The sequence below is a fragment of the Podarcis pityusensis genome (assembly GCF_964106645.2).
Source record: "Podarcis pityusensis genome assembly, chromosome: 17".
Classification (NCBI taxonomy): domain Eukaryota; kingdom Metazoa; phylum Chordata; class Lepidosauria; order Squamata; family Lacertidae; genus Podarcis; species Podarcis pityusensis.
The window spans coordinates 12,782,371-12,795,104 of NC_138042.1; the positions used below are offsets into that span (position 1 = coordinate 12,782,371).

Sequence of the window (12,734 nt, forward strand, 5' to 3'; positions counted from 1 at the left end):
GCATCTGAGCAAACGGAAATGTAAAAGTCTGTTTGGAGTTGTTCTGAGGCAAATATTATTCCATTGACCGGTGCATAACCGTGAGCAGGTTTTGTGGGTTGCTTGTAAGTGCAAGGAAGGAAATTTAAATTCACGGCTTCCCAGCTTTAACTGGGCAGCCAGTGGGATGCCTTCCTGTGTTGCCGGACTCCACTCCCATCAACCCCAGTCAGCAGGACCAGGAGTCAGGGATGATGGGAGCCCCGACAACAGCTGGAGGGCACCATGTTGGCTCTCCCTGATAGAATTGGTACTGCATTACTCAGTGCTTTTTTCCATTTAAAATGTTTAGGGGTACTCTCATTTTGACGCAAGAAAATCACCATTTCATAGTTAAAATTGGGGGAAATAAATACAGTAAATGGACAAAAGTACAAAGGTTCACAAAATGTTTAGGGGTATGCGTCCCCCCAGAAAAAAAAGCACTGGCTTTACTAAAACATTAACTGGGGGGGGGGGGGTACGAAGGTCAGAAATGCCTCTTGATATAGAAATCCCTCAGGGTTCCAGATATAAGCAATGTGTATGAGGTGCATATTTCTTTTAACAGAGAGAGGAACAACTAAAATAGCATATCAAAGGGACCAAGAGAAGGTATATTATTGTGGGAGGAGGAATTTTCTGTTTTGTAACCCTGTAGCACTAGAGGAGAGCAGGGGTCTGATTCTCTCTTTTTCTCCTTTTCAACCCTCAGGATACATTTGACATAAGAATTTTAATGGCCCGGACAGTGAAGTACACAGTCAATTTTACAGATGCAGAAGAGGAAGATTTGCATAGGTAAGTGTCTGGAAAGAGTCCTGCTTTTCCATGTCAAATAATTGTTTCTTTCTACACTTTTCCGCTTACGAGCAAGTGAGGGACTTCACAGCGTGTGTGTGGATCCCATTCAGGGTATTTTAAGCCTCTAATCCTTAATGGCATTTTAGCCTTGCAAATTGCTGCAGTCGACTTAAGCACAGTATTTAGGGTAAAATATATCTTGGTGTGAAGTTTTTGTTGTTTTAAGAGTAATGACATCTGTCAAGATAACCCTAGTAAATAAAATGAAATACAGTCATACCTCGGGTTGCAGACACTTCAGGTTGCGTGTTTTTGGGTTACTTCCGGGTTTCGGCGCTCGCGCATGCGCAAAAGCATTAAATTGCACTATGCGCATGTGCAGAAGCCCCAAATCGCGACCTGCGCAGACGTGGTGTTGCGGGTTGCGAACGTGCCTCCCGCACGGATCACGTTCACTGTACAAGGTACAGTGGTACCTCGGGTTACATACGCTTCAGGTTACATACGCTTCAGGTTACAGACTCTGCTAACCCAGAAATAGTGCTTCAGGTTAAGAACTTTGCTTCAGGATGAGAACAGAAATCGTGCTCCGGCGGCGCGGCAGCAGCAGGAGGCCCCATTAGCTAAAGTGGTGCTTCAGGTTAAGAACAGTTTCAGGTTAAGAACAGACCTCCGGAACGAATTAAATAATTAACCAGAGGTACCACTGTATAATAATTGAGTACATAGGTAGATTTTGTTATAATAAATTATCTTGGATAAAAATCCATTCTATTTTATTTCTGGTAAACGTTTTGTGCTTAGCGGACCAGTGTCTAAATGAATGGTGATATTTGTAATTTTTAACCATGGATTTCAAATGCCACACTGGCAATTTTCTTCTTCTACAGAGTGGAAATCCCCTTTGTTTTCCAAATGATGCAGTCTGGGCTAATCCATGGTTTGGCTTTCTGGTTTGATGTGGCATTTGTCGGCTCACTGTACGTATTCTTCTTCCTCGCTCCCAAAAGTTACCTTGGAACTTCACTTTAAAGGGAAATGACCCCTTTAATTTGGCCAAATTCAGAACCTTGCTCAAGTTCTTCTCTTGCCTGTTACATGGAGGAACAAGTTCATTTTATACATCTTTGTTGTAGAGATAGTCAGATTCTCATGAAGGGATCTCACCGTGTTATTTTTGCAGGAGGGCCCATCTGGAGAAAACAGACTTTGCATGAAAAAGCCACTCATGTGTTGGGTTTTTGCCACTTGAATGTGTGAACGTGATGTGGTAACTCATCATAGGTAAAGGAACCCCTGACCATTAGGTCCAGTCGTGGCCGACTCTGGGGTTGCGGCGCTCATCTCGCTTTATTGGCCAAGGGAGCCGGCGTACAGCTTCCGGGTCATGTGGCCAGCATGACTAAGCCGCTTGTGGCGAACCAGAGCAGCGCACAGAAACGCCGTTTACCTCCCCTATTTATCTACTTGCACTTTGACATGCTTTCGAACTGCTAGGTTGGCAGGAGCAGGGACCGAGCAACGGAAGCTCACCCCATCACGGGGATTCGAATCACCGACCTTCTGATCGGCAAGTCCTAGGCTCTGTGGTTTAACCCACAGCGCCACCCGCGTCCCATAACTCATCATATAGCACCTCAAAAACAAACCAGTAATAAAAGGCCATCTCCAGCTTCACCACACAGATGAGCAGCCTGGGTGATGGTTTTTTCAACCCTGCCCATATCATGTAGTCAGAATTGCAGTGCATAAGACTGGACTTTTGGGGTTTTAAATTACATCCTGCCTTTCATCCATAGGCTCTCAGTGTGGCCACCAATTAAAATAATTAAAACAATGTGTCAAAAATGGGGGGCGGTGCAGTTTAAATTAAAACAGCAGAAGCAATAAAGCACATGAACATCCATGGGGCTGAATAAAACCAGATTCAGCTGAAGTTTGCAGAAGCCTGGGAGGTTAAAATTGGCTTGAATCCTTAAACTTTTTGCTTTGTGCACAGAAGAGAGTTGTGCTCCTAAAAGGGTTTTTTCCACAGCCTTCTCTGAGTGCATCTCTCCATCCATGAAGGGAAGCTGCTGTGTTCATGGACCAAGAATTTGGGATGTGAGCACCTTTGTCTTGGTCTTCTCTGAAGCTGTTTTGCAGATGTACTAGGTCTGCCTTCTTGATGCAAATTTAATAAATGAGTAAAATACCTATGGCCTTTTAAATGGGCTTGTGGGAGGTAGGGGCGATTGGTTTATTTCTGTTTCCGTTTTATTATGTACTTTGTGTTCTCATTTTGTGCTTTCGTGTTGCAAACGGCCCTGTGATCTTCAGATAGAAATTCAATGCATGAATAAATGTTTGCGTATTTACTGGGTTTCTTCTTTCAAGGGTGACTGTTTGGCTCTCGACTGCCCCCACGGAGCCTCTGACTCACTGGTATCAAGTCCGCTGCCTTCTCCAAACTCCTCTCTTTGCCAAAGAAGGGGAAACTCTTTCAGGGAAAGTCCTGTTCGTGGCAAATAAACGGTAAGTAGCAAAGCACAGGCAAACCGCTTTGCTGGCGAAAGAGTTTCCGAAGTGGGAGAAGATTACTAAAAATTAATTATGTGAAACATCTGCAGATTTGTGTTAATGAACAGAAGCCACAATAGAAAATATGCTTTGCATCTCAAACCGCAGTGCCGAAAATCCATTTGTATGTTCAAGTATCACAAAGACAACATAAAAAAATGGTCAGTCTTAGCACTTGTGCCAAGTGAATTTCCTTCAGAGATCTGATGTTTTGCTGCTATTAGCAAGGTACTTGCTCCTAAATTTAGCACAGCAATATTGATTTGTGCTGTAGGGGATATAATGAGAAAGAGCAAGATTTCCTTTTCTTTGAAGCAGCTTCAATGTAATGATTTTAAATAGGCAATAAACACTCATCAGAGTAACATACACATCTGCCCAGTCTCAGTCTTGCTGTGCAAAGAGGTGAATGTATATGAAATGCTCTGTGACCTCCTATTTTTCAGCCGATGATAAATCCTTGGTGGCTTTTAGCATTTGTTGTTGGTACTTGAGAGCTGGATTAAAGCAGGGAGGTCAATTTCTAATCCCTCTTCTAAGACTGCTGCTCTGTTTACAGGTCACCAGCCTAAACATGTGTACTAGGTGGATGTTGGAAAAGAGGACTCAGGGTTCCTGTGGTATTTCCTCTGCAGAATGACACACCTGGGCAAAATTTAACTGTCTAGAAATGAGATGAGAAGCTGGAGTTAATGTAGATTAAAAGAGAGGGGGCAGGGGAATCTTAGAGCAATCAGCATGCCTCCCTCTCAGGCTTGAGTGTCCGCTATCGGAATTCCTTGCGTCAGGAGTTCTTTCTATATTCCTTTTATATATATATAATTTTTATTAGTTTTTTAACATATCACTTACAACAATTATTAAACATACTTTTATATCTTATACAATTTTTTTTTTACTTCCATCAATCACATCTGAAAATTTTCCAATCTTTTCAATTAATTTACATTTCTTTCTTTCACTATTACATTTAAATCTCATAACTAATATCTCTCTTCTTTCTCTTCTTTGCAATATTTCATATATTTCTCCTTACAAAACTTATTGTAGTCCTACTAACGTAATTTCTTGATTACAGTTGCTCTTCAAATAATTAATATACGGTACTTCCAATCGTCTGTAAATCTCTGGTCCCACAGGTTTCGAATCCTTCCTGTCATTTTGTCCAATTCTGCATAGTCCATTAATTTTGTCTGCCATTCTTCTTTTGTCGGTGTTTCTTTTTGCTTCCATTTCTGGGCCAACAATACTCTTGCCGCTGTTGTTGCATATAAAAACAATTTAACATCCTGTCTATTAATATTCTCATTTATAATACCAAGTAAAAATGCTTCTGTTTTTTTTAAAAAATGTATATTTCAACATCTTTTTCATCCCATTATATATCATTTCCCAGAATTTCTTTTACTTTCTTATTCCATCCAACTATTCTTTACAGTCTGCAGGCACTTTAATTATTCCTCATGGGATAATCTTGGTTACTTCCTGTCACCTTCAACATGGCAAAGTCACCAGGAAGAAGCTTGGCCAATTGGGCTGTGGCGGAAAAGGTGTCCTCAGCCCAGTCACTGAATTACCTGCAGAAATGCACTGCACATAATAATATTCACCTGCTGGGTCTTGTTTAAGACTGAATAGTCAAATTTAATAATTTTTGTTAGAATCATAGAATTGCAGAGTTGGAAGTAACTACAAGGGTCATCTAGTTTAACCCCCTGTGATGCAGGTATCTGAGCTGAAGCATCCATGACAGAGGGCCACCCAACCTCTGTTTAAAGGCCTCCAAGGAAGGAAGTCTCTTCCACTGCCAAACAGCTGTTACTGTTAGAAAGTTCTTCTTGATGTTGAGTCTGAGTCTTCTTTCTTGTACAACTTGAAGCTATTGGTTTGAGTCCCACCCTCCAGAGCAGGAGGAAACAAGCTTGTTCCGTCTTCCATGTGACATCCCTTGAGATATCTCCTCTTTTCCAGGCTTATTGTTGTTGTTTAGTCGTTTAGTCGTGTCCGACTCTTCGTGACCCCATGGACCAGAGCACGTCAGGCACTTCTGTCTTCCACTGCCTCCCGCAGTTTGGTCAAACTCATGTTCGTAGCTTCGAGAACACTATCCAACCATCTCGTCCTCTGTCATCCCCTTCTTCTTGTGCCCTCCATCTTTCCCAACATCAGGATCTTTTCCAGGGAGTCTTCTCTTCTCATGAAGTGGCCAAAGTATTGGAGTCTCAGCTTCAGGATCTGTCCTTCCAGTGAGCACTCAGGGCTGATTTCCTTCAGAATGGATAGGTTTGATCTTCTTGCAGTCCATGGGACTCTCAAGAGTCTCCTCCAGCACCATAATTCAAAAACATCAATTCTTCCTCCCACTGTTCCTCATAAGGCTTTCTAAAGCCCAACCCTTCCCACCATGGCATTGTGATGTGTAGACTCTAGCAGCTTCTCCTTGCAGGTCCAATGCCCCAAGTGGAAGGAAATTTCCCACAGAACCCAGAAAAGGTCATGGGTTGAGTCTAGAGCAGATAAAGGACACATGCAAAATGCCAAGCCAGAAGGAGCAATTGAGAATACAAAACTGCTCCCTGATAGGTCTCCTCCTGCTTCTTCATGGGGCTTTGGGGAGCTTGCGACTCAGAAAGGTAGGATACAGCTGGATCTTATTGCCATGGCAACCCTTGCGCATGCAACATAGCTAGTTTGCATGTGTGCGCATCTCAGTCAATTTCCCCTCCCCTTTGTGCCCAGAATGGGCACCGCCGGCCACTTACAATACAGTATGAAACGGCGCTATCATCTTCTTAGAAATGTCTATCTGCAATGGGAAGCAAAGCATCCTTGCCTTTTTATTTTCACAAGCTTCTCCAGAAGTGCCCAAATCAGAAGCGCCAGTGATGCAATCAAAATACTTCATTTGTATCGACAGCAAGTGCCCCACACGTGACTTTTCCGTTTTCTGGTTAATAGCTTTCCCATAAAGAAGCCCTCTCGCTTGTATTACAATACCTGCTCTTCAAAGGTGAAGTATATCATTTACTTGCAGAGTTGAGAGAAGCGACAGCAGCGTTTTCCATCGCACCGTGCCACAATTGCTATTGTAATCCCACTTGTTTACAACACCGTCTCTATAGCAATGAAATGCAGTTGCCAAAGCCTTCATTAAAGGCCAAGCATCTTGGCTGCCTCGCTGCTGCCTGCAAACCTGATCCAGAGGAAACGAGCACATGGACTCCGCAGATTAAGAGAAAAACTAGCAGGCCTTTTGGCCTATGTTTCATCCAAAACAAAATACAAGAAAACAAAATTTCACGGATCCTTGATAGGGTTGTCGTTTCTGCAACATCTCAGTCTGAGGCTCAGAGGCAGGGTCTGGTTTCCAACTCTTGAAAGACCAAAACATAATAATGGGAGAGAGAGAGAGACAGTTAAAAACGCAGAGCCCAACAGTGTGATGGTCCAGAAAAATGGAGGGTGGGGTGGGGTGGGGGCAGGACTAAACATCCATGTTCCACTTTTTATTTTCCACTGTAAAGGGACAGCCAATTACCACAAAACTCCTAGAATAAATTCAAAGGTAGTAAAATGAATGATGATAGCATTGTGAATACAGTGGTACCTCGGGTTACATATGCTTCAGGTTACAGACTCCGCTAAGCCAGAAATAGTGCTTCAGGTTAAGAACTTTACTCCAGGATAAGAACAGAAATCGGGCTCCGGCATCGTGGCAGAAGCAGGAGGCCCCATTAGCTAAAGTGGTGCTTCAGGTTAAGAACAGTTTCAGGTTAAGAACGGACCTCCGGAACGAATTAAATAATTAACCAGAGGTACCACTGTATGCTTGTCATGCTACAGTTTGAACACCAAGGATGATGAGGTGCCCCACTTCACACACACCCTGTTGTTGTTATTATTATTATTGCTGTAGGGCAACAAAAAAACCCCACAAACTTTTATTGCAAGCCCCCATTGCTAAACTGTGTGGTCCCCCCGCCGCAAAAACCCCCAAATGGTTTGTTGAGCACTCATCCTAATTTGTTTATGGGGAGGTTAGACAATTTGACATCACACAGTTGTTTTTTTCTTGTCCCTTTCCTTGGAGGATGGATGGCGGCTAACAGATTGAGGTTGAATCCTGACAAGACAGAAGTACTGTTCTTGGGGGACAGGAGGTGGGCTGCTGTGGAGGACTCCCTGGTCCTGAATGGGGTAACTGTGCCCCTGAAGGACCAGGTGCACAGCCTGGGAGTCATTTTGGACTCACAGCTGTCCATGGAGGCACAGGTCAATTCTGTGTCCAAGGCAGCTGTTTACCAGCTCCATCTGGTATGCAGGATGAGACCCTCCCTGCCCGCAGACTGTCTTGCCAGAGTGGTGCGTGTTCTAGTTATCTCCCGCTTGGACTACTGCAATGCGCTCTACGTGGGGCTACCTTTGAAGGTGACCCGGAAACTACAACTAATCCAGAATGCGGCAGCTAGACTGGTGACTGGGAGTGGCTGCTAAGACCATATAACACCGTTCCTGAAAGACCTACATTGGCTCCCAGTACCTTTCCAGGCACAATTCAAAGTGTTGGTGCTGACCTTGAAAGCCCTAAATGGCCTTGGTCCAGTATACCTGAAGGAGCGTCTCCACCCCCATCGTTCAGCCCTGATACTGAGATCCAGCTCCGAGGGCCTTCTGGCGGTTCCCTTGCTGCAAGAAGTGAGGTTACAGGGAACCAGGCAGAGGGCCTTTTCGGTAGTGGCACCCACCCTGTGGAACGCCCTCCCATCAGATGTCAAAGAGAACAACTACCACCAGACACCTGAAGGCAGCCCTGTTTAGGGAAGCTTTTAATGTTTGATGCATTACTTTATTTTAAAATTGTGTTGGAAGCCGCCCAGAGTGGCTGGGGAAACCCAGCCAGATGGGCAGAGTATAAATAATATATTATTATTATTATTATTATTATTATTATTATTATTATTATTATTTTATTTATGTATTTATTTATTATCTGAGGAAGTCCTATTTGTGGGAAAGAGGGTACATTGTGCAAGTGTATCAAATCAGCTTTAATTGGGCTGGATTTGCTGGTTTGTGACTGAAACCTACTAGTTGGAGTCTAGCAGTGCTCAGTGTCATCTCTTTTAAATACTTTTTCATGGGGTAAAGCTTTGATTCACCTGTGTTCAGCTGATCAACTTACAAGTTAGTGCTTTCAATTATGCATGAAAAAACACAAGCAAAAGAGAGTATTAGTATTATTTCAGAAACGTCGAAACTTGTTATGGACATGATTTTAGATTTTTAACAGAATTTCTTTTTTATGCAACAGGCAGAGTTACGACATCCAGATTGTTGCTGTAGTGGATGAAACGGGCTTTAAGTCAGGCAATGTCCTTGATTTAAAGAATCCATTTTTTAGGTAAGAAATGCTCTTGGATAAGATTTGTAATCATTACCAAACTGCAAAATTGGATAATCCATTACTTGTGAATGTTTAGTCTTTAGCTCAAACCTTTGCCATCTGTTGTAGTGAATGCTACATTCTAGCCTATGTGTTCTGCATCTCCCACAGCCCCCTCTCCCAATTTGTTATTTTGCTTCTGAGACTCGCATTGCTAAAACTGGAGTTTTGCTGGTCTTGGTCTGAGGCAAGAAGTGTGTTTGAAATAAGGCCAAAATTGTATGCAAAGATCTTTGCATAGAAATGTTGGAAGCTGCCCAGAGTGGCTAGGGCAGCCCAGTCAGATGGAAGGGTGTACCAACAACAACAACAACCTGGTCAGAATAAAAAACATGACTGAACTACAGTTCTTTTACGTGGCTACTGATGACATGGACATGCCTATCTGTTCTCTTTTGTATATAAATATAAAATATTTTTCCTTTTTTAAAATAATTTTTATTGAATGATTTTATGTTACAAAAAACAATACAGCCATACTACCACTAAATATAAGTAAGAAATAAAAATTACATTCATCGATATTTAGTTTGTTATTTGTTATTTTATATAAATATTAAATATTTAATGTGCTGCATTTACGAACATGGTTAAATAAGTGACGAATAATTCTCCACCATTCCATTGTGCCGCACAGTGTTCTGCAACTTAAAAAACAGCCACTTTCCCATCAACAGAAATTAATGCAATAAAAATGGATAGAAAGAGCTACAGTATTCGGTACTCTTACAACTTTAAAAAAAAATACTGCACATGTCATACAGCTCATATTCTTTAAATATTTTGTTTGTAGATATGCTTAGATTGCAATATGCACCTGCTGGAAGAAAAACCAGGATTACCAAACCAAGTAGCCCACGAGAAGTTGAAAGCGAGAATCCCAAACAGGTTCCTTCTTCTGTGAAACCTAACTGTACATATCAAAAGGAAATATTTTATGCAAATTGTATAAAAATATGTATGTGCTATTTCACACACACCCTTCCCCCCCCCCAAGCTGGGCACCCCAATCTTTAAACATGCCTGCCTGGAAGTATTTTTCACTGCGTCCAACAGTATTTTCTTGGTGAGCGCATTTATTTGGAAATCCTCCCCACTTAAATCAATGGAAACTGGGCTGCAACTCGCACTCGCCTCTCCTGCCTGGCGAGGGGTCAGGGCTGCTGGGAGTTGCAGCCGGCAGCATCTGAAGTGCCCCATCTGGTCTCCTCCTGGCCTTCAGGAGGGGAATGTTGGTCACATCTTTGAATGACGCTGTCCTTTGTTCCAGAGGTACCAAAATACCGTATTTTTCGCTCTATAGGACGCATCCGACCATAGGAGGGGGAGAACAGGGAAAAAAACATTCTCCCCCTCTCTGCTCAGTGCCCCTTCAGCGAAGCGGCAGGAGAAATGGAGCCCTTTCCATTTCTTCTCCCGCTTCGCTGAAGGGTGCTGCGCAGAGAGGGAAAACTGTGCAGCGCCTCTCCAGAGAAGCGAAGCCTGGAGAGCAAGAGGGATCGGTGTGCGGATAGCTGCCTGAAGCCCGGGGAGCGCAGCGGGAGTTGGCGCTGCGCTCCCCGGGCTTCAGGCTGCAATCCGCAAGCCTTCGCAGCGGGGGAAACTCCCGCTGTGCTCCTAAGGCTTGCGGATAGCTGCCTGAAGCCTGGAGAGTGAGAGGGGTCAGTGCGCACCGACCCCTCTCACGCTCCTGGCTTCAGCGAAAGCAACGCGAAGCCTCCGGAGCGCAGAGGGAGCACTCCCTCTGTGCTTCGGAGGCTTCACATTGCTATCACTGAAGCCAAAGAGCCTGCATTCACTCCATAGGATGCACACACATTTCCCCTTCATTTTTGGAGGGGGAAAAGTGCATCCTATAGAGCGAAAAATACGGTAGTACTGGTATCTGAGGTTTCCTTTTTTCAGTTTGTCTAAGGCTGATGCTCCTTGTTTTTCTCCCCCCCCCCATCCTTCCCTCCCTTAAGGAATATTCTTAACCAAGCCTACCTCATGTTTGTACACATACATAGGATGTATGGGAATACTGCGGACAATACACCAAGCTCATACTCAATGTTTCGGTATTTGCAAGAGGTATTTAAAGATCTGGAGCTTATTTTCAGCTGGCCAATAATGAACCTTTTCCGCCTCAGAGCAATATGGCGCTAGGCTCACCACCCAACCAACGTCTCCTCTAACCTGCATTGTTTTCAAGCAATCCTGAACGGTCTTGAGTCTGTCGGCCAGTGACCCTCTTTCGGCAAACCCATTGAAGAAGGGCAACAGCAGACGACTCTGCCGCCAATCCTTCTGTATGGTTCCTACTTTCTGTAGATAGCACAGCAGCAATTGTACATTTAATCTTTCCAATAAAATTTAAATACGAAATACAATGAGGTTGTGGTGTTGCTTTCTGTGCGGGGTCTTTATAGGAAGTGTAAGGCAAGACACAGGCCAGCCCCAGCCTCCTCACCTCAGTGATTTAGTTGGGCTTCTGCTTTTTTGTTTTACAGTGGTACCTGAGGTTAAGTACTTAATTCGTTCCAGAGGTCCGTACTTAACCTGAAACTGTTCTTAACCTGAAGCATCACTTTAGCTAATGGGGCCTCCTGCTGCTGCCACGCCGCTGGAGCACGATTTCTGTTCTCATCCTGAAGCAAAGTTCTTAACCTGAGGTAATTTTTCTGGGTTAGCGGAGTCTGTAACCTGAAGCGTATGTAACCTGAAGCGTATGTAACCCGAGGTACCACTGTAATTCCACACGTGAAACAGGATGGCAAGTATCCCTCCTGGGCTCAGGTGTTTAACTGTGACCCTTATGCGCTCTGTGCTGCCATACCCTGGGACCCTGCCAGCGGTTATTTACAGCAGCACTCAGCACACAAAAAAGAAAAAAAGGAAATCTACACAAAGGAGGAACAATGACTTGGCTTTGAGCAGCGAGGCTCAACAGTCTTCCTGCTCTTTTAAATTATGTGCCACTTGATCCAGCCGGCTCCTGTAGTGAAAACACAGCGCTGGACATGCCGAGAAGCGAATACATTTGCACCCCTTGTGTTACCACATTTGGAGCGCATGAAAATCACCACTGGCTCTTCAGTGGCAGATGGGGAGAAGGTTGCTCATTGCTGCCAGAGCTAGCCATAATTCATCATCTGTCAGCCACAGCCTGTCTTCTTTCTCCCTAATCTCTGCCTAGGATCTGCCTAGGACTGTTCTGGGAGTCTGTAGCAGATCGTTCTTTGTCTGTTGGCCTGCCTTAACTCTGGGGAGTTTAAATTCTTGGCCACGGCTGCAGCCTCTCTGAGCAGCCACTGAAAGACATGTAACAGGAGGCTGCTTGCAGCTAGTCTGCTGATCAGTTGTTAGTTCTGAAATGGCTGATCATTTGTGCAGGAAAGAGAGGGTTTGGTTTATTTTGGGTGGGTGATGGGCAGCATCCTGGCTGGCTGACAGGGCTGATGACCTGGTGGGCATTGCGTGTGTTGTGATTGGAACTGGATCACAGCACCAGGAGGTGGGGAACTCCAGGGAGAAAGAGAGAGTCAAATTCCTGATCCTCATGCAGAAACCTTCCTACACATTAGATTCTCCTTGCTGGATCAAGATGCACATTTTCCAATATGGATTGGAATCCTAGCCAATCATTAAAGGCCTTGGAGTCAGCAGATCCACTGCAATGTTCCTGGATAATAATGCAAACTATGAAGTTTTGCAGGGACACACTGACCCTGCATTATAGGCAGTTGTGCTGGTGTAAATTGTTTTAGGGTTGTTGAAGCATTCATGGAATCATAGACCCTGAAGATCTTCTAGTCCAACCCCTCAATGCAATCCCATAATGGGATTCGAACCTGCAACCGTGGCCTTATCAGCCCCATGCTCTAACCAACTGAGCTACGTAGAAAACATTTCTGTAGGAACCAACCAT

At 44.0% G+C, this 12,734-nt stretch overlaps 1 protein-coding gene across 4 annotated transcripts in view; it reads left to right on the forward strand.

The window, feature by feature from the left end:
- The window catches only part of LOC308466731 (histone-arginine methyltransferase CARM1-like), a gene marked incomplete at its 3' end in the record, with an annotated part of 59,643 nt that extends 48,447 nt beyond the window's left edge, over positions 1-11,196 (forward strand). For 2 of the 4 annotated variants that reach the window (XM_080987871.1, XM_080987873.1), the window contains exons 9-13: positions 734-819; positions 1,713-1,802; positions 3,199-3,336; positions 8,693-8,782; positions 9,618-11,196. In XM_080987871.1, the coding sequence (XP_080843997.1) occupies positions 734-819; positions 1,713-1,802; positions 3,199-3,336; positions 8,693-8,782; positions 9,618-9,627 (414 nt within the window). Of the gene's footprint in view, positions 1-733; positions 820-1,712; positions 1,803-3,198; positions 3,337-8,692; positions 8,787-9,617 lie in introns of those variants that run through there. The other 2 variants (XM_080987872.1, XM_080987874.1) reach the window with 1 other exon arrangement.
- Between the last annotated feature and the right edge of the window lie 1,538 nt (positions 11,197-12,734).